The 20,978-nt window shown below is 36.4% G+C and overlaps 2 protein-coding genes across 3 annotated transcripts; both read left to right on the top strand.

The window, feature by feature from the left end:
- The first annotated feature begins 503 nt into the window (after positions 1 to 503).
- Positions 504 to 1,736, top strand: LOC127744793 (uncharacterized). Its single transcript, XM_052257197.1, has 3 exons — positions 504 to 752; positions 1,322 to 1,402; positions 1,587 to 1,736. The coding sequence occupies exons 1-3, from the start codon at positions 588 to 590 to the stop codon at positions 1,734 to 1,736; spliced, it is 396 nt and encodes a 131-aa protein (XP_052113157.1). The 5' UTR covers positions 504 to 587.
- On the top strand, positions 1,708 to 19,833 carry LOC107472671 (uncharacterized). 2 transcript variants are annotated; one of them, XM_016092175.3, is made up of 24 exons: positions 1,708 to 2,299; positions 3,316 to 3,426; positions 3,553 to 3,603; positions 3,699 to 3,799; positions 4,194 to 4,287; positions 5,757 to 5,888; positions 6,029 to 6,289; positions 6,386 to 6,464; positions 6,624 to 6,715; positions 7,014 to 7,097; positions 7,594 to 7,668; positions 9,126 to 9,173; positions 9,414 to 9,509; positions 10,637 to 10,866; positions 11,162 to 14,649; positions 14,773 to 14,852; positions 14,931 to 15,011; positions 15,781 to 15,852; positions 15,927 to 16,032; positions 16,150 to 16,204; positions 16,404 to 16,532; positions 16,614 to 16,731; positions 17,814 to 17,896; positions 19,155 to 19,833. In XM_016092175.3, the coding sequence occupies exons 1-24, from the start codon at positions 2,219 to 2,221 to the stop codon at positions 19,567 to 19,569; spliced, it is 6,162 nt and encodes a 2,053-aa protein (XP_015947661.1). In that variant the 5' UTR covers positions 1,708 to 2,218; the 3' UTR covers positions 19,570 to 19,833. The 2 variants fall into 2 exon arrangements, with proteins under 2 accessions (XP_015947661.1, XP_052112600.1); XM_052256640.1 differs by having other exon boundaries at positions 1,710 to 2,299; positions 19,152 to 19,833.
- Positions 19,834 to 20,978: the final 1,145 nt, after the last annotated feature.

The raw sequence follows: 20,978 nt of genomic DNA, 5'->3' as shown, positions 1-20,978 counted from the left end.
TAATATTGGATTAACAATGGTATTTTTCTAAATTGTGATCAACTGTGATATTTTTCTAAAATGTGAAATGATTTAATACACGGAATATAAATCGGACCGACCGATTTTTAAAGTATACAAATCAGACCGTTCGATTTATGTACTCGACCGTCTGATTTGTGTTGAAAAAATTAAAAAAATTTGGAGTACACAAATCGGACTTTCCGATTTGTAGAGGTACAAAAATCGGACCGTTCGATTTGTGAGAGATACACAAATTGGACCATCTGATTTGTGTTTAAAAAAATTAAAAATTTTGAGATACAGAATCGACCTCCGATTTGTATACTTCTACAAATTTAAAAAACACAAAAAATTACAATGTTAAACTATATCACCACTTCTACTTCCATAACAAAAAAAATTAGCCAACATAGTTGGGCAATTTTAAGAATGAAGTAAATGTTTTACATGAAATAACCAAATTGCCCATCCCTAAATCAGGTGAGTAAAAAGTTGAATGAAGCTTGGTTGAGATGGATGAGGTATTAGGTTGGTAGTTACTAGCTAGGAAGGAAGAAGGAAGAAGAAAGAAAGAGATTAGAGAGATGGAGGTGGAGTTGGAGCCTCGAGTGAAGGCTCTTCCGTACAAGGTGAAAGCCATGTCCAGGGAGTCCCCTTCTCAGAAGGCACTTCACGTTCTCGACACCGACCTCCGCACTCACTGGTCCACCGCCACCAACACCAAGGAGTGGATTCTTCTCGAACTCGATGTCCGTACATTTCATTCTCTTCTTCCTTCTATTTCCAGGGTTTTTATTTTTAAGTCTTCATGGATGCTTAGTCACTACTTAGTACTTAGGTTTGGATTTCTTTAAGTGTAACATCGCTCAGCTTAGTTTACCCTCTTGTTGGTTTTGTGATTGGTAGTTTTGTTTCAAGAATGATAAATTGGTGATGAACAAGTACTTGGGTTTGGCCTTGTATTGAGGTTTTCATGCTTCAAAAATAGGAAAAAAAATACTTGTTAGGTTTAAAATTTGCCAGAATTATGTGGCAGACTATGATTTGAACTCTTTAGATTTGTTAACCCATGATTTCCTCCAACCGCAAAAGATTGCCAACTTCTTCTGGCAGGAGAAATTCTGGTCATGTAGCATGGTTTGAGCATTAATCAATTTAAAGATCGAGTGTTGTGAATAGGATGTTTCGTGTTGATTCCTTTCGAATTGGTGTCAAAATGCTAGATAAATCTTTTCGTGTGGGATTAAAGTTGTTGTACAAATTTATCATTGTGCATCTCTTCACATCTCTAAGTGGTATTTGTATGCTCATGTTGCAGGAGCCTTGCCTATTGTCACACATACGGATTTACAACAAGTCTGTACTTGAGTGGGAAATTGCAGTTGGATTGCGTTACAAGGTTAGTGGAAAATTCTTAGACAATGATAATTGGAAACTTACCCTCATTTGGAGAGAGATGCACTTGTGTTTGTTCAATATTTGAATTACCTATGTGACTTATGATTTAACTATTGTTTTCCAAGATGAAAAGTGTCATTATGTAATCCTTACTGATTATATTACTGATTATATTTGCTTGCCAGCCAGAGACGTTTCAGAAAGTTCGACCACGTTGTGAAGCACCTAGACGTGACATGATCTACCCTACAAACTATATTCCATGTCGATATGTGAGGATATCTTGTTTGCGTGGTGCAGTTGATTTCTCTATGCCACTTTTGTTGGTAACCTAAGCTTCATATTATCATTATTTCCTTAACAAAATCAGAGATAATGGTGGAGGGAGTTATGCAATTGGAAGTTTTTGTCTATTTGGAGGCGAAGTCAATAAATGAAAAACAAGATTTACAACAAAAAACACTAAGGAATCAAAAGTTCAGGTTCTTGAGTTGGTAAAATTGAAAGTGAAGGGTAGAGGGAAAGAAATGCATTAAATAGGTGGCATTATTTATAGAGGATAGGAAAAAAGCTGTGGAACTGCCTCAAAACAAAATAATACCAATTCAAATATCTTCCGAAAACGTAATGTGGGAACCCTTCTCAAATGTGAGGAGAATATAGAACGGAACGACAATAAATCCTGATAAATAAATTTCAAGGCACTAATATGATTAACTTGCACAATTGGTGTTCCACCCATTCAGATGCAAGCCCAGTTGACTTGATGACATTACGGTGTAGGTTGTGGAGAAAATGCTAAAGCCCTTAGTTGTCAATGCTTTGTTCGTGGACTCCAAATCAGCAAAGCCCAAGTCCCTTTGCTTTCATGGTTCACAAATACCTCCCAACTAACAAGGTGGTCTCTTCTACAACTATGTACCTTTCACAAAAGAAAGTTCTGCATAAATTTCTCCATTGTTCTGAAAAGGGAGAGAAAGTGAAGCTATATGGGGATTTTAGACAGACATAAATAAATAAGAGACATTTGGCCTCAAAGAGCTTCTTTATTGCATATTTTTGTTCAATTTATCGAAATGCTAACATAAATGATCAAGACGTTAGATAACTTTGAGTCAGTTGTTATATCGATGAAAATTATAAGGTGGTGGAAATATGTCAATGCATTATGCAGATGTTAATTGAACCTTCCCCTTCCTCTATATTTTTGAAAGAGGGTAACGCACAGTACAAGGCATAATGTGTTATATCAGGAAGATAAACTAAAATGCAAGCAGATTCACATAAAATTAACGAGGCAGAGAAGGAGCTCTAAAGTTCTACTAACTTATCTTTTTTTTTTTTTTCAGCAATCTCTCTAGAAATCTTTATTTGTTCCTTGTTTCTAATGTATTGGGAATGCCCACTTCTTTGTTACTGTTGGTCTTTTATGACCTTGTGTACTTCCTTATTGCATATATGAAAGTACCTTATCTTTTTGGGAAAAAGAAAATGATTCATAGAAAAGTAATGCAAAGCTCAGCCCTTGTTATACAATACATCTAGACTAAGTTTTAGACTCTTTCCTTTTTTCAAACACACAAATTGTTTCTTCAGTTACTTTTTGAGCTTCTGAGGCGAATTAATGATTTATTAAGCATTTTAGGTTCGTATTCTTACACTTATTATATTATAAGTGTTTGTAAGCTTATCTCTATAGGGGACTTTCCCTCTCAGACATGTTGAGAGATTGGAAAAAAAAAGCTATGTTTATAGATAAACCTTTTGTTTTGTATAGGGGAACCCTTATCCCCAATTTGTATCATCCTTCTTCTCATCTTAACGAAATGCTTTTCTATAAAAAAGAAGGTTTAAATTTCAAATGATTGTCATTTGGCGTTACTAAACTTGTTTTTAACAATCTATCTCTTGCAGCTGATTGGAGTTTCTGTGGTTGGTCTTGAGCCCGAGTTTCAACCAGTTGTTAATTACTTGTTACCACATATTATATCACACAAACAGGATCCTCATGACATGCATCTCCAGGTTGATTGAATTTTTGGTTCCATAAATATGGTTATTGTGTAATTTATTTTGTCTATTATTATTATTATTATTATTATTATTATTATTATTATTTGTTTCTATTTCTGATGCTTCATAGTTTTGTAGTTATTGCGAGACTTGACGAGTCGGTTACTTGTATTTCTTCCACAACTAGAGGTGAAATTCGGGATTCTTCTTTCATGATTTTATCACAATTCCATTTTTTCCCTATCCTTCTTAAGTATTGATTGTGCAATGTTTATGAACTTCAGGCAGACCTTACAACCTTTCCAGATAGTCCAGAGTCTAGCCTACGCTTTATATCCATGCTTGCGGGTCCTCTTTATCCCATTCTTCATGTGGTGAATGAACGGTTAGATTGCTTTTTCTTGTTTGTTGCCAGTGCAAGTTTTGTTTGGTACTGGTTTTATTTGTTTATAGTTCCTTGTCTTGGTTGGGTTTTCTTGACTAATGTCATATTCGAAATTTTGGAAACGAAGTGTTGTTATATGTTAGTCTTATAGAGAATCCAATGGTACAAATTGTTGTATAGCCCACCCTACCTGCTGGGAAAATGCCAGCTATTTTGCTCATTTTGGTGCTTCTGGCTTAAATTAACATGCACTCAATTTGTAAGAATTTTGATGTGGTTTTATTGTACATACCTAATCTGTACTAATATACACTCTATCACTTCTAAAACTGTATCTCCTGAAGTATAAATCTCAAATGCATCTGTATCCATATTGATTATTCTGTAATTGCAGGACTTCTTCAAAGCCTTCAGGAAATATCACAGATCTTGATATCTCCAAAAGTAGTCAACCCTCGACGGCTTTAACTGTTTCCTCTAACTTTGAGGTAGCTTCTAGAATCATTTGTCTGATATCTTGTCCACTTGCCTTTATTAGCAAACTTTTGCTTTTCAATTGTATTTTTGTCTTTTTCTGCCACTCTGTATGCGCTGTTCTTGGCTTTCATGGGATGAGTTTGTCTGTTTCAACTTTAAAATTCATATTCATGAATATACTGCCTGATCCCTTAATCTCACTACGATCCAGGGTTCAATATTTCTTTATTTATTTTCTTAATAAGAAAAGACATCTTCATTAGAGAAGTGAAACAATGTGTTTGGAGCATTAGATAAGATATTCTTCTTTAGGATTCAACACCAATAAACGAAGAGGAAATAGAAAAAACAGTGCCTCTTTTTTTCCACCAAATAACAACACAGAATGTTACTTTAGTTGACATTTAATGAGATTCTCAATTTCTCATTATTTATTACAGGATCTAGTCCATTAGGTTTTCACTGTCTTTTATTTTTATCTTTGTGAAGAAGTTTCACAATCTCTTGTAACATGCTTTCTCCCAATATTTATTTTTTAATTAACAAGAACAACAGAGCCTTATCCCACTAGGTGGGGTTGGCTACACGGATCAATGATGCTATTCGGTCTTGTAAGGTATGATGTATGGTTAGATGTCTCTAGATCTTCTCATTCAAAGTCTTACTTTTCCCTCTGCTTCTAACCTTTGGTGTATCTTCACTCTAATCTACCCTCGTTACATGCTCTGGTAGTCTTCTCTCAACATGTTCAAACCACATGAGACAGGATTCCATCATCTTTTCAACATAGGTGCCACTCTGACTTTCTCGCACGTCCTCTTTCCTAATTCTATCTATTCCTATATAGTCATTCATTCATCTAAGTATCCTCATTTCGGCCACACCAAGCTTATGTTCATGTTCTCCATTTACCATCCAACATTCTGTTCCAAACAACATAGCTGGTCTAATGGCGGTGTGTTTTAAAGGTATTTTATTTGTAGCTCAAAACACTCCTCCATTTTGACCAACCAACTTGAATCATATGGTTTTACATCATCTTTTTTTCCATGGTTTTGAATAATGCAACCAAAAAAGTAATTCACCTCAAGACCTCAACCAAAATAATTCTTTGATTAAAATAATATTTTTTTAATCCAAAAAAGAAGATAAGGAAATCTCCTTAACCAAAAGTAGAGCTTAAAAGAGAAAAACAATTGAAAACTTCATTACAAAATGGCCTCTTTAATTATGGGATTTGCTAGTGAGTTCCTAAGGGCATTTGTTAAGGAGACAAAAGTGGAAAATTTTTGAAGTGTTTGATGTATTCAATGGATTTGAAACTTAAAACATTTCCTTTTATATAAAACATTCTACTTTTCTCAAGGATAATCATGAGCAAAACCTTTATATTATTTTCCCTCCATCTACTTATTCTTAATTATTGAGGGTTACACTTGTATGACGTTTCTCACTCCTCTACTGTTTTTTTTCAATGCAGCCTAGGAGATCACGAAGTACATCACCTCTTATCTTGTCTGCGCATCGAGCCATAGTTTTTAGGCCAGATGCAATTTTTGTGCTACTGAGGAAGGCATATAAAGATTCTGATCTTGGATGTGTTTGTAGAACGGTATTAGTCATGTACTTGCCTGAATAAATTCTTGTTTTACATTGACTTGTGAATTTATCCTCCTTTTTTTCCCCTGCTCAATCCATTCCAAATGTTCATTTTCATTTTTATTTCTGGGTATATTATTTCTCTTGTTTCAGGCAGCTAGAATTATGCAGAAGTTCATAAACCCTGATACCGATCAAAATGTATCTAACCCTCAAAATGATATATTATCTATTTCGGAAGAAAAATCAAAACTTGAACTGTCGAGTTCTTTCACCTTATTTGACTATTCAAGCCTCTTCGGTGAGGAGTTCCGGATGCCAGATGAGCCTTGGGATTGCAGTTATCTTAATATATTGGATATTGCAGCACTGGAAGAAGGAATCTTAAATGTTTTATTTTCTTGTGCGTCACAGGTTTGTTACAGTAAAATGATATATCATTCCTTGAGCCTATCTTTTTCTCAAATTTCTTTTTATTTTGCACCCTGTTTGATACATTGTTGTTTGCAGCCTGTCCTTTGCAGCAAGCTGGCAGAGAGAGCTTCAGACTTTTGGGCTGTGCTGCCACTTGTACAAGCTCTGCTTCCAGGTTGAGTGTTAATAATGAGTTGATGTTGTGGTTAAAATCAGGTTTACAGCATAATGAAGCCATTTTGGGTCATTGAAATAACGAAGACTTTTGAAATGGAATGCTACCCTAGTAAAAAATGATGTGCTAATTTCTCATCATTTTATTTCTCCTTGATAGCTCTGCGCCCATTGGTGAGCAATCCTTTTGAAATTGTTGATGAGACTTTTTCGCTATGGAAGCAGCCTATTGTACAACAGGCCTTATCCCAGGTTATGCTTAAAAAGCTTTTTTATTGGGGAATGGATCTTCTCAATTTTTTTTTCAATTGAGAGAGTAAAGTGTGATCTCTAACCCTTCAATGATTTCTCTTTCATGTTTTCTCTTGGTCCCACTTATAAAATTAATGGTGAGAGATCACACTTTATCCTATCAAGTGAAAAAAAATTGAGAGGATTCCATCCCTTTTTATTGATTCTATTTTCTGGATGTTTTATACATGTTCTTTTTAAAATCTATTTTTGATGATTTTCTTAGACTTTGTTCTCCTGATGTGGGCCATGTATGCAGATTGTTGCTACAGCAACATCAGATGCATATCGACCACTTCTTCATGCATGTGCTGGTTATCTCTCTTCATATTCACCATCTCATGTACGTCAACTGCTATTTCTTAATGGTTAATTTTGTTCTTGAATCATCTATATTCTGTGGTCTTCTGCTTGATTGGATCACATCTTCAGTCACTCTAGCTATGTGGATCACATCTTCTGTCATTCTTGCTATTATTTTCCTCTAGGCTGGTGTAGAAAGTTTATCAGAGGTTGGATTGATGTTTCTATTATTAAAAGAATAAATACATTAATAATGTTCTTATATATTGAATGAGTCGTGTATTTCTTTCCAACAGTTTAAACTTTCAGGAGACAAGTCATCTATTTTATTATTTTATTCATTTATTTTGATTATTTTGATAGTTCATTATATCGTATACGTTGCATCTATGACCAAGTGGTCTAAAGTTTAATCCTCATTTACTATAGTTTGCTATAATTAATTATAAAGTAGATAGAATAGAAGTATTCTGTAATAAATTGTACACCTACTCTCTTCTGGGTTAGCCACTTACTTCAAATAAACTATTTTGTAGGCTAGGGCTGCATGTGTGCTGATTGATTTGTGCTCTGGTGTGCTAGCACCATGGATGACTCAGGTGATTGCGAAGGTAGGTTCAACCTGATTCCATATGATTTAAGAAATACTCTAGGGATGTTATGTTCCTTGTTTTGTTTTTATATGTACTTGTCATTATCATTATTTGTTATCATAATCATCCTCATCTTATTAAAAGTTCACCAGTCACCGCCACCCATAAATACCAAACCTGGTTTTATGTTTTATCTATGCTCGCTCCGTATCATGTTCAAATTTCTATGTTTTATCTAATGCTTTTGTTTGGAGTTAGGGAGTTAGGAGGTTGGGATTTTATTGTATTGCGCTATCTATGCTACTCTTTGATTGAGTTTTAGGGTTGGTTTCTTTCACTTAATTGCTGATTTTCATATAGGCTTTATATTACCTAAATAGTAAATAGCTATTTTGATCCCTAAAAGATTCAAGTTTGACAAAAGGACCCTAAAAGATATATTCTGTCAAAATTATCAAATGTTTAGTCAAGGGTTAACTTACTCAGTTAACTGTTAGCTTTTTTATGAAATTACTAATCTACCCTCACTTTCTCTCTCTATTATCATTGCCATCACCCCCACCTCACCACCATTTGCCTCAACCCATCCCACTGCCACCACCCCATTGCCATTGCTCTTCACTCACTCTCACTGCCACCATTTCACCCTGCCATTGCCCCTCCCCACCCACTACCATCACCCCTCACTGACCACCACCAATATCATCACCATCATTATCATCGTTATCAACAACACCACAAACCTTAACCCCACTCCACCACTGTCACCCCTTACTGTTGTGGCCATCATCATCATTTTCCCCTTACCCACAAACCCACCACCATTACAGCTCCAATTTCCACCGCCATTGCCTCATCCTCATCTTCTTCTAGTTCTCCATCTCTCCGTCTTCACTTCCTCCTCCGGTGAGGGTGATGCTTGCATTTCTTTTTCCCTTTCTTTTTAAACAAAGAAAAGTGATTTTATGATGTAGGCTTTGTAACTTCACATGCTCCCTTACACAACCGGTACTGATTCTGGATAAAAGAGGAGGGTGTGTTAAAGTCAAAGGTCAACACTGATTTTTGAATTTTTAGTTTTTTATTACCTAGTTGTATGAGACTGGATGCCGGATGATAAAGATAAACAAGGAAGCTTAACGTTGCAATGATGAGGATGAATTGGACAATTGGAACCAATGTGTTAGTGGAAGTAGTTGGGGTACCAGTTATTGTTAAAAAGATGGACTTATATGTTTGGGGAATGCTAGTCTCACCCCTTAGCATTAGCATATATATACATATTAGATTTTTTTTAAAAGGAATTTTCTGCTATTTGAATGAATTTCTAACTTAATAGTATATATAAATATATGTAGGAAATTCTTGTGGAGTAAATGTTCGATTTTGTATTCTGTGTTATGGACATATGCCAAGATTTAAGTGTTGGTATTAAATATTGTTTGTTTCCTTATCTATGGGATTGCTTTGCATAGGTTGATCTTGCTTTGGAGCTGATGGAGGATCTTTTGGGTGTAATACAGGTTTGTTTGTCAATCTTCAATACATCATGTTCTTCTTGGGTGCTGATCGTTATTTCTTGCATTATGACATTCAAACTACCTTTAGGTAGTTTTGCTTTGGCATCTTGTGCAATGCATTTGTTGAATGAATTAAGTTGCTGTGCCTGAAAGTTCGTTCCATACTCCCATTTTTTCTGGTGATAACTGTTCTTTGCTAAGCTTAATGTTATGGTCTCTAGCTAAGATTAGCATGTTTTTCAGGATGCCCACAATTCACTTGTTCGTGCTCGTGCTGCCTTGAAGTATATCTTGCTTGCTCTGTCCGGGCACATGGATGACATTTTGGGGAAGTATAAGGTACTTCACTATAAATGAGAATTAAAATTGTTGCTTCCCTTTCCATTATTGTTGGTACATTGTATCAAGACGTTTCAGTGCCATACTAACTAACCTTGAAGTTTAAGCTAGAACTTGGAGGCCTATGAATAGTGATGAAGTTGTTGCACTGTGCTCAAGACATTTCACACACAGAGGGAGTGTTGTATAGAAACGACTATTTGGAACGACTATTTGGACAATTATGTAATAACAAGTGAAGTACACAATATGTGCAAGCATGGTACATTGGACACATCAGGATAAAGTGCCTTAATTGGCCTGACCACTAAAAAATGTCATTGGCATTAGTTAAGCACCTATATTCAAATAAATACCTTGGATTTTCACAATGGTTTATCTAGGAAAAGTACTATCATGTGAAAGAAGAGTAACTCAAGTTTAAAATCTATACAAATATTTCTCAAAAGTACTCTGCTAAGTGACAAAATCAAGGGAATCCATATAAACTGTGTCAAGGTGGCTGTGATGGGATCCAAAATCAGAATATTCTGTATGTTTGAATATTCTATATGTTTATAGTGATAACTCCATCGAGGGAAAAAAAAAAGGGATTCTTGGACACACAAAATTAGAACTATGCTAAGAAGTAAAAAAATATAACTATTCTAAGAAGAAATGCATTACAGACATGCTGAGGTTCAGATAAAGCGAATTTCTATGCATAGGACTCCCAGAATTCAATGTGAGATCCCTAACGTTCAGGGAGGATGTTAGAGCGAGCTGAAATAACTCACTGGTAACCTGGACATATAATCATGTGTCAGCTCACTTGTTGTTTATAGCTCATCCAGGCAGTTAGTTTTGGTCCATATCGATTTGTTGCCGCCTCCTCCTTGCTGTCACCGCTGCCGCCACCTCTCTCACCCTCTCCATTGTTCTTTCCCTTTGTCAATGTATCTCTTTTCTGTTTTTATTCTTTCTTTCTTTTTTTTTCGAAAAAAAAAAAGTTGGAATTGATATTTTATGAGGTAATATTTACTAGTTCTAGGTTTTTATTTGGAGTGATGATATTTTTTGTCAAGAATGATGTTTGAAGAAGGTGGATGAGGTTTGTTAATATTTACTCCTACATGTGCCAATTCCAGGAAGTTAAACACAGAATCCTCTTTCTTGTGGAGATGCTGGAGCCTTTTCTTGATCCTGCCATTGCTGTATCGAAAAGCAAAATAGCTTTTGGGAATCTTCCAGCTTCCTTTCAAGAAAAACAGGAACACAACTGCATGATTGCTCTAAATATCATCCATATTGCAGTACGAAAGCCAGCTGTACTACCTTCTTTGGAATCAGAGTGGAGGCACGGATCTGTGGCTCCTAGGTAATGCATGGTTTTCTTGTGCTGTAGCTTAGGGATTTATCAACTCTTTCAATGCGGTGTTTTTCTGTTCATATAATCATATTGTATGTTGTTGATCTTCCCGTTCTAACAACCACGTTGTGAATGAATTATATTTTAGCAAAATTCTTTGGCAGCCACATAAAATGCAGTTGACTTTGTGTGTGGCTATTGTTGTTAATGTTTAGGGGTGAATAAAACTTTTATTTTAAGATGAAGAAACTTGTTAGGATCTATTAATTCTGATATTATGTTACTCTTTTACTTCCTTTTGTAGTGTGCTTCTCTCCATATTGGAACCGCACATGCCATTGCCACCTGATGTTGACCTCTGTAAGTCTGCCTCCAAACCAGCAGAACCAGAAACTGTATTGTCACCACTCTCATCTGTTTTTAATGGTAGTAGTGGTTTCTCTAAGCCAAATGGGCAAGATGAATCTGATGGAAAATCAGATGTTTCAGAAACAGCAGGAAAATCTGATTCCATTGAAGACCGCAATCTACTTTTTGCCCCACCAGAATTGCAGAATATTGCCTTGACCAAGTTTTCTAGCATTCCTAGTCAAAATAATTCTGTCGCAAACTTTGGGGATATGAGCGCCGAATCAAGTCAAATGGTTGAAAAACACTCCACTGATGTTCTCTTGAATGATGGTCGGGGTTTTGACTATTTAAACTTGCAAGCAGATTATTTTCAACTTTTGAACTACCATGATTGTGAGCTTCGTGCTTCTGAGTTTAAACGCTTGGCTTTAGATTTTCATTCTCGAAGTGATATTACTATTGAAAGCCATGATGCTGCAATTGATGCATTGTTATTGGCTGCAGAATGCTATGTAAATCCTTATTTCATGTTGTCTATAGGAGCCTCTTCGAAACTTGTGGACCTTTTCAACATCAATGCAAGGAAAACATTGCAGTTTCACAATATTAAGCAGTTAAATAAGGCTTCTGGAACGAATAAAGCTAATTTGGAAACAGTAGCAAATTTAGAAGGAAAAAGAGATAAACTTGTTTTTCAAATACTGCTTGAGGCTGCTGAATTAGATAGAAAATATCATTCAACAAAATCTGATGGTGAAGATTGTCCTTATTTTACTGAGGGATTTGATGAGCAGGTTATCAAGCTGTCTCCACATGATATACAATATGCTGATGCTCTTACATTGGTTCGACAAAACCAAGCTTTGCTATGTAGCTTCCTAATCCAACGACTGCGGCGAGATCAAATCTCTATGCATGAGATTCTTCTGCAGAGTCTTTTGTATTTTTTGCACTCTGGCACCAAACTATATTGTCCTCCAGAGCATGTGATAGATATCATTTTAAAATATGCTGAAGACCTGAACAAGATGGTGTCATGTTTCCATCAGCAGCTAAAGGAAGGCAGTTTGCATTTGGCACAAGAAAGAACACAAGGGGTAGAGCGACGTTGGTTGCTGCTGCAACAACTTGTAATTGCTTCAAGTGGTGGAGATGACAAGGAAAAATTAATAACAAAAATCCAGAATAATTGCCTGTCTGGAAACTTAATTCCCTTTTCTGCATGGATGCAGAGAATTTCTCAGTTCTCTTGTTCACCATACCCTTTGGTTCGATTTTTGGGTTGGATGGCAGTATCTCGCAATGCAAAACAGTATATGAAGGACAGAATGTTCCTTGCATCAGATCTGTCTCAGCTATCACACTTACTTTCGATTTTTGCTGATGATCTTGCTGTCGTCGATAGTGTTGTCGATGGAAAGTATAAAGATGTTAAACTTGAAGATTCCAGGGGTGAACATGATTCTTCAGCTAAAAGAGAGTTTGAACAGTGTAATCAAAACCGTAAGGACAACTCTTTCCGCGCAATCTATCCTGAGCTCTGGAAGTTCTTTCCTAGTGTGAAAAAGCAATTTGAAACTTTTGGGGAAGCTATTTTGGAAGCTGTTGGTTTGCAACTGAGATCTGTTTCTTCTGCTCTTGTGCCTGATGTTCTGTGTTGGTTTTCTGAGTTGTGCTCGTGGCCATTTTCATTTGCTTCTTCAATTGGTAATGAAAATTTAAAGGGCTATAATGCAAAGAATGCAAGAGCTATAATCCTCTATATACTTGAGTCTATTATAGTTGAGCACATGGAAGCCATGGTTCCCGAGACACCTAAATTGGTGCAAGTGTTGGTTTCACTCTCAAGTTCTACATACTGTGACGTTTCATTTCTTGAATCTGTATTGCGTATATTGAGGCCTATCATTTCATATTCTTTGTCCAAGATCTCACATGATGAAAGGTTGTCGGATGGTGATTCCTGTCTTAACTTTGAGGAATTATGCTTCAATGTTCTATTTGATAAAATTAAGCAGAAGAATGAGATAGAAGGAAATTCTGATGATAATGGGTACAATGTAGCACTGGCTATATTTATTTTGGCATCAATTTTTCCTGACTTATCTATTCATTACAAGAGAGACTTTTTGCAGTGTTTATTAAATTGGGCAAACTTTCCTGATATCGAGCCAACCACTTCTTTCTATGATTATCTAAGTGCATTTCAATGTGTTATGGATAACTGCAAAGTCCTGTTAGTGAATACATTAAAAGCCTTTGGTCTTATTCCTCCTCAGCTGCCTCCTTTCCACCATGCGAATGATGGGGACATTTCTGATGATAACTCAAAGCCAAAGTCATGGTTTCTTAGTGATGTCTGTAACACTATAATTGAGAATGATGCTCATAAGATTGAAATGAATAATGCTATTGATGATGTTGATCAGTGCCATTTGCATTCTGATGATCTAGAGAGCTTTTCCAAAGACATAGAGGGTCTCATTAATGAGCTTAATCCAGCTATTGAGCGCTGCTGGAATCTTCATCATCAGCTAACCAGAAAACTGACAATAAGTGCAGCGGAGTGTGTTGTCTATTTAAAATCTTTGACATCAGTTTCTCAAAAGTTTAAGAGTACTGAAGATTATGAAAATTCTTCCCCTGTTAAATCATCTGAACTGTCCACACATCATTGGACAACAGGTCTTGAAGGCCTTTCTGAATTGATCTTAATGCTCCAAGAAAACCATTGCTGGGAAGTTTCTTCCTTGATAGTTGATTGTCTACTTGGAATTCCCAGTGGCTTTTGCCTGGATAATGTGATAGGCACAATTTGCTCTGCAATCAAGAAAGTGTGTTATAGTGCCCCGAAAATCTCATGGCGATTGCAGAGTGATAAATGGCTATCTTCTTTGATTGCGAGAGGTATCTATTACAGTCAAGAAACTGAACTTCCTCTAAAAGAACTATTCTGTATATTGCTGGGCCATGCTGAGCCTGAGCAACGAATTATAGCTATTAAACATTTGGGAAAACTTGTTGGCCAGTACACCAATGGAGAAAGAGCAGTTATATATTCTAAAATTTGCAGTGACTTGGTTCCAAATAAGGTTTCTGTATCTGTTCCAGATCATGTTCTCTCTCATCTGGTTTCCAATACATGGGATGAGGTCGTTGTGCTGGCATCATCTGATTCCTCATTACAAATAAGGGTTCATGCAATGGCACTTCTTTCAAATTACATTCCATTTGCTGAGCGTCAAAAGCTTCAATCTTTTCTTATGGCAGCAGATACTATTTGTTGTTTGCATAACACGCAACAAGTGCATGATGGTCCTGTCCTACAACTTTCATTGGCACTTATTGCTTGTGCTTGCTTGTACTCACCAGTTGAAGATATTTCTTTAATTCCTGAAAATGTATGGAGAAGTATTGAGGAGTTAGGCTCAACAAAACATGGTATGGATCTTTAGCCTTTCTATTATGCTAAATAATCTTTACCATGTGGAATTGGCATATTGTAATTTGGATAATTTATGCTTGCTTATAACCATAAGTTCTATGCCCTATATTTTTTTCTAGATGGCAAGCTTGGGGACATAGAGAAAAGGACTTGTCAGGTTCTGTGTAGATTTAGAGACGAGGGAGATGAGGCCAAAATGGTATCTTGATCAATGCAGAAATTTTATATTTACGTTTTTCTTACCCCATGCTGATTTTCATAATTATCCTTATGTTAGGCCCTGAAAGAAGTAATTTCGTCAAGTTCTCCAAAGTATTGTGATCCAGAATTTGCGAACACCCGTGAATCTATTCTCCAGGTTAACAATTAATCATCATGTCATCCTTTTGATGAAAATCTAAATTTTAACCAGATTCATTCCTTTTATAGATACACCATATGTTTGATGTGTCTGTTTCATGACTGATGCCAATATTGAGTAACAAAACTTTGGGGTACTGCATGGACCTAGAGTGTTGCCTTATGACAATTGCTTTTGACAAACTGGATGGTATATTGTTGGGGGTTACTAACTTTTCCCAGACATTCCTTTTTATCTTTTGTGTTTATTCTTTCGATTAATAATGGGGTCTTACAGGGATTCTCCTTGTACATTGTCTGTATAAACTATTAGTGCTGATAATGACTTTTCTCAAGCAATTCAGTCAAATTCTGGCAACTATCTTAAAATAATTTAATGTAATGTTTTTAATAAACTGAAATCTACGTTTGCATAATATATTCAAAATCTATACAAATAAGTTATTTGTTCACGTTTGTATTCATTGACACATGAAGTGTTTGCATTCAAAATCTATATCAGATAGTTTTAATTTAGTGGTTGGTATCAGTAAAAATTCTGTCACTTTAAGTTATTTAGTAGGGTAAGTTGCTAAAGTCAAACCAGCATCATTCTGTCCTAATCCCACATGCCCTTGCAATATTTAGCAAATTGCAATTTATGACTGCTTACATTAGGCAACAGTTTTAAAGGATGGTCATTTAGATACATGGTTAGATTTTGCATATCATTGCGTACTTTCACTTCTGATCCATGGTTACCTTCTAAACTTTGCTGACTTGAACAGGTCCTTTCCAACCTAACAGCCGTTCACTCATACTTTGATATATTTTCAAATAAAATTGACCAAGATGATATGGTAAGCATGGTCAATTGAATCCATTTATTATTTTAAAAATTTCAACCTGTTACATGTAATTGACCATTTTCTAGGAGGTAGAGGAGGCGGAGCTTGAACTAGACATTATACAGAAGGAAAATACACTACCAAAACAGACTAAGGATGCCAAAGATGGTAATCAGATTCAAAGTCTACCCGGTAAGTACTTTTAACTCCAGCGTATAAAGGTTCATGTAACCAAAACTAAACTTCCCCTGTAACTTTTTGTCATTGCGGCTACTGTTGTCGATTTTGCAAAATTTAATCATTTTACAGCCTTGGAAAAGGATGTTTCACGGCTTCAGCAAATCAGAGAGTGCATTCGTTCCCTGTAAGTGATTATAAGATTCTTTATTTTTTTACCATAGTGATCATATGTTTCTTTTCTGAAGCAATGATAGGACTCCACTAGAAAGAGAATGCAAATGGGAGAAACCGTGTTAATAAAACAGCATTTACTTCCTTTGGCTGTGTTTGCTAGTGAGTTCTGTGGCTAAGTGTTTGGAAACCTATTCTTATGATTTTACCAGAGAAAAGTCCAAGCTCAAAGAAGATATTCTAGCTCGTAGGCAAAAGAAACTACTTATAAGACATGCCCGCCAAAAGTATTTAGAAGAAGCAACTCTACGGGAGGCAGAACTTCTTCAAGAACTTGATAGGTTCTTACCCATTATTGAGAATTATACTGCTTTTGGCTCTTGATGGTAGTGAAATCTGATCTTTTTGAAAATGTTCAACAGGGAGAGAGCAGCTGAAATGGAAAAAGAGCTAGAGAGACAGAGGTTGCTGGAAATAGAGCGTGCTAAAACAAGGGAACTGCGTCACAATCTTGATATGGAGAAGGAGAGGAACACACAAGTAATTTCACTTTATCAACATGATTTTCCGTCCTGAATTATGTTAGCATTACTTCATGTACTAGCCCTGTCCATTAAGTCTTACTAAATCTGTTAGTCAAGCATTACCCCTTGTAATGCTTAAGTTTAGGTGTAATCATGTATGTAATCCAGGTTTTGATCTCTAAGGCAGTTAGGTAGTCTTTGTTTTCTGTTTTGAGACAAAAAGGGCAGAAACAGTGGGACAATAGATACCATCTACCGTGTCCATTCTTCAAAGGTATAAGTTGGTTTAAAAATCCTCCTGGAGACATGTCTTTTGTGTGTCTCTATTTTAGAAGCACATAAATTACTTTTTGAAATTTGTCCATAGACATGGATATTTTTAAGTTTTTGTTCTGCCCCTTCTCAAAATAGTTTTTGTCCCCAAGGTCTCTAGCTCCTCTGTCTCAAAACACTTACCAAATGCTATCTTAGTAGACATATTTTCCAATATGTCATTAGAACACTAAAGTTGTAGCAACCTATTCTACAAACTGAATCTTCTCCTTCACAAAGTAACTGACAATCTGTGTGGTTGGACCTATCATGGAAGACTATATATAGGACATATATACAATTGCATGTTTATCACATTTTTGCTTAAATGTGGTAATTCAACAAATGTTCAGCTCCTTAGCAACTGCCTTAGCCATGAGATCATGTTTATCCTGTAAATTACTATGGAATTATGATTTTTTGATGGATGAAGAGGCCTTCCAGATATCAAGCACACCTATTTTTACAGTGCTTCTTGTGTGTGATACATTTGTTGGAGCAATTTTCTTCTGAGGAATTATTTTCTTCATAATTTTACTTCCGGGTTATCAGTTCAGTAATCATGACGGGTTCTGTTTGTGTAATTTAAGCTGGTATCCTACACCTGCAGTGCCATTTTGACTTTGTTGTATTGTCTTGTTGCTAACTATTTCCCAGGAGGATGCATTATTTTATATTTTATTGACATGTCCATTTGTCAGACTTTCTTGATTGAGGCTTCGAGAATATCGTTATGGTGGTTTGGTTCAGGTCCTCAAAATAATAATACCTTCCGATTGTATGCAGAGAGAACTCCAGCGTGAAATAGAGCAAGCCGAATCAGGACTTCGAACATCTCGACGGGACTATCCTTCCTCCACTCACAGCAGGTAAGCTATTATATCAAGTTACATTCTTTTTAGGTTTTCTTACAGAATAAAAAAAATCAGAAAAGACATCATATGGAAATTAATGGATGATGAAAGCCAACAAGAATAAGCTTAATATCCAGAATATTGTGTCGTAGGAATGAACACATTAGATAGTTAACGAGAGAGTAGATCAAATGGACGATAGTTCAATAAATTGAATAGGGAATAGGGAATCCAAGAAAACTATAGGCTTCCCGCTAAGAAAGTTACTCAGTAGTGATTTCTCTATCTTTATATGTAAGTTACAATATGGCGCTAAATACTTATAGATGGCTTTTCTTTTGTTTGCCTTTGGCTCTTCTAAAGGTGGATCACTTATGCTCCCAATTTCTTGTATCATTCTTGTTTCCTTCTTAATGATATTCTTCTTTTTATTGAAAAAATAAATAAGTAATACGATGCTACAACATTTAATCCATGTAATTGGTTGCAGTTAGTGGCTCAAGGTTTGTTAATCGTTATTTTGTGTTGCATAGGTACAATGTTGTATGTCTAACCATTAAGGACTGATTCTACTCCTCTTTCTTATATTTACATTGATCAAATTTGGATAAAGTTCTGATCTACAGTGTTTAGAGGTCAATGTGGTTTCTGGACTTCTCATTAAAATTTGATTGATCAATTTTTCCAGTAGTCCTTTTTACTTTTTTTTTTTTTTATGTTGATGTTACCTTGGATGGTCATACTTGAGGTTCATTAGGTTTTCATATTTTAAGTGATACACATGCGTGCGCATACACACACATGAATACTTGGCGGAAAAAAGGAAATTATGATGAAAAATGAAAGACTGCAAAACTTGAGGTAGACAATTAATTCTCATAAGGAAAAAAGAGTAAAAAATAAATAAATAGATAAATAAATAAACAGATAAAAGAGGAAGGTCCATGCCAATGCTTGTTGGCTCTGAGTGATTTAGCGCCTAGTCCCCATAAGCTCGAGTTTGATTGTTGTGGATGGAAGAAAAGATCTAGGTTTGGAAAAGCTTTAGAGAGAAAAAGGATGTAAGAGATAGGGAGAGAATGGAAACCATGTAGAGGCAAAATCTTAGTTCAATTGTGTGCTAAAATTGTTGCCTGAAATAGTTTCTCGTATGTTCAAAGTTGATGGTGTCCATAGTAGAGCACAATCTTCACTCCAGTGATATTATCTTTGTTGTTTTGGGATTTGCATGGTAAATTGGTTCAAATTTTGTTTTGTCTTGATCTTGCAGTAGACCCCGGGAAAGATTTCGTGAGAGGGAAAACGGAAGGTCTGCTATCGAAGGCAGCACCAGAGCTGGATCTGGGAGCTTACAGCCGGAAATTCCCTCCACGAGTTCATCAATAGGAGGCTCACCATCAATTGTTGTTTCCGGGTCCCGGTCATTTCCCATCCAGCCTACCATCTTACGATCTCGTGATAGCCAGGATGACAGCAGTAGCTTATACGAAGAAAATGCTGATGGAAGCCGGGATTCAGGGGATACCGGCAGCATTGGAGATCCAGAACTAGTGTCAGCTTTTGATGGCCAATCTAGTGCATATGGTTCCCAAAGGCATGGTTCAAGGGGAAGCAAGTCAAGGCAACTTGGTGAACGAAGAGAAAGGGATAACAGACGTGAAGGAAAGTGGGAAAGGAAACATTCATAGCAGTAAAGAACAGGGAATTTTTGTTCCCTGATTACTAATTAGGGTTTATATATGTGCCATACTAAGCCCTCCTTGTGGTTAGTTATTTGCTTTTGTGGGGAAACATGATCGTGTTACATGCTTTTGGGGGACTCTAATTTTGTACAATGTGGATGTTTGTCTAGTAGTTGATACTCATCGGCATGTATATAGAGATCTATTTATTTGCTTAAACTGATTTACTTCTTTGAATAATCAAATCGTTTCTTTAACCATTTTATTGAACTAGCATATTGCAGTCCAACCATGACGACACACCGACCCATTCCATCACTTAAGTTGAGATAATGCACAAATGGCATCTTTATATTCCTTTAGAACAGATTCAACTTCCATATTATTCCTAGGCTCTCTAAAGATACGCTTCCTCCTAGTAATCCTCTCAAAGAAGACTACGATTCCTTCAGGAACCAGTGACCAAGTTACATAGCAAAAGGCCTAGTTCCCGCATCTATAAAACACAAGATGGAACGTAGTCCTTCATTGTCCAGAGTTGAATACTTCAGGTGTCATTTGGTTGTTGTCTTGACAAAGAGAGGACAGAGATGTTGGAGGCAAAACGTTTCTTTTCCAAGACAAATTTTAAGATAATTTTTGTAGTTCTTGAATTAGAGACACGAGATGTCTCCGACACAATATTTAAGCAACTTTCTATACCTCCAAAATTGAGTTAAATCTCAATTTGGCTTCTGAAATTTAACCCGATATTCAGAATGATCCTCATAATTTTGTTGGTCCCAATTAGAACCCCCAAATTTGCTATTGTGGCTCCAACTTGCCCCTGCGATCATTTCCGTCACCAGAATGCTGATTTGATGCAATTGCATGACACGGTGGATACTACTTAAACGACGGCGCATTGGTTTCGGCCCCAAACCCTTTGGAAACTACGTCGTTTCAGTTTTTTGTGGGTTAAAACCCTCTTTCTTTCCACTACGACGATCATAAGTTGCCAAACATCAAGAAAACCCTTACATTACGTTGGTTTCCAAAAGGTTTGCGCGCGAAACCAATGCGCCGTCATTTAAGTAGTGTCCACCATGTCATGTAATTGCGCTAGATCAGCATTCCGGTGACAGAGATGATCGCAGGGGCATGTTAGAGCCACAATTGTAAATTTGAGGGTTCTAATTGGGGCCAATGAAATTGTAGGAGTCATTCTGAGCATTAGGCCAAATTTCAGGCGTCAAATTGAGATTTAACTCTCCAAAGTTATGGGACACTGGAGAGTGAGACCCATCTCTGCCGTCGCGCCATCTCCATCCTTTCTATCTCAAGACAGAAGCCAAATGCTATCTTTACAAGAGAAACCATGGTAAACAATGATGGACAAGAATAAGGATATGCTCATCAAGTCTGGTGAGCTTCTA

The sequence above is a fragment of the Arachis duranensis genome, chromosome 2, assembly GCF_000817695.3.
Source record: "Arachis duranensis cultivar V14167 chromosome 2, aradu.V14167.gnm2.J7QH, whole genome shotgun sequence".
Taxonomy (NCBI): domain Eukaryota; kingdom Viridiplantae; phylum Streptophyta; class Magnoliopsida; order Fabales; family Fabaceae; genus Arachis; species Arachis duranensis.
This window is presented reverse-complemented; position numbering and strand designations above follow the sequence as displayed.

Coding starts and splice junctions, on each gene's coding strand:
- LOC107472671 (XM_052256640.1), top strand. CDS start 2,219: ATGCTTTGTTCGTGGACTCCAAATCAGCAAAGCCCAAGTCCCTTTGCT. Junction 14,650..14,772: donor GTTAGGCTCAACAAAACATG/GTATGGATCTTT, acceptor ATTTTTTTCTAG/ATGGCAAGCTTGGGGACATA. Junction 16,205..16,403: donor AGAGAGTGCATTCGTTCCCT/GTAAGTGATTAT, acceptor TGATTTTACCAG/AGAAAAGTCCAAGCTCAAAG.
- LOC127744793 (XM_052257197.1), top strand. CDS start 588: ATGGAGGTGGAGTTGGAGCCTCGAGTGAAGGCTCTTCCGTACAAGGTG. Junction 753..1,321: donor GGATTCTTCTCGAACTCGAT/GTCCGTACATTT, acceptor CTCATGTTGCAG/GAGCCTTGCCTATTGTCACA. Junction 1,403..1,586: donor CAGTTGGATTGCGTTACAAG/GTTAGTGGAAAA, acceptor TTTGCTTGCCAG/CCAGAGACGTTTCAGAAAGT.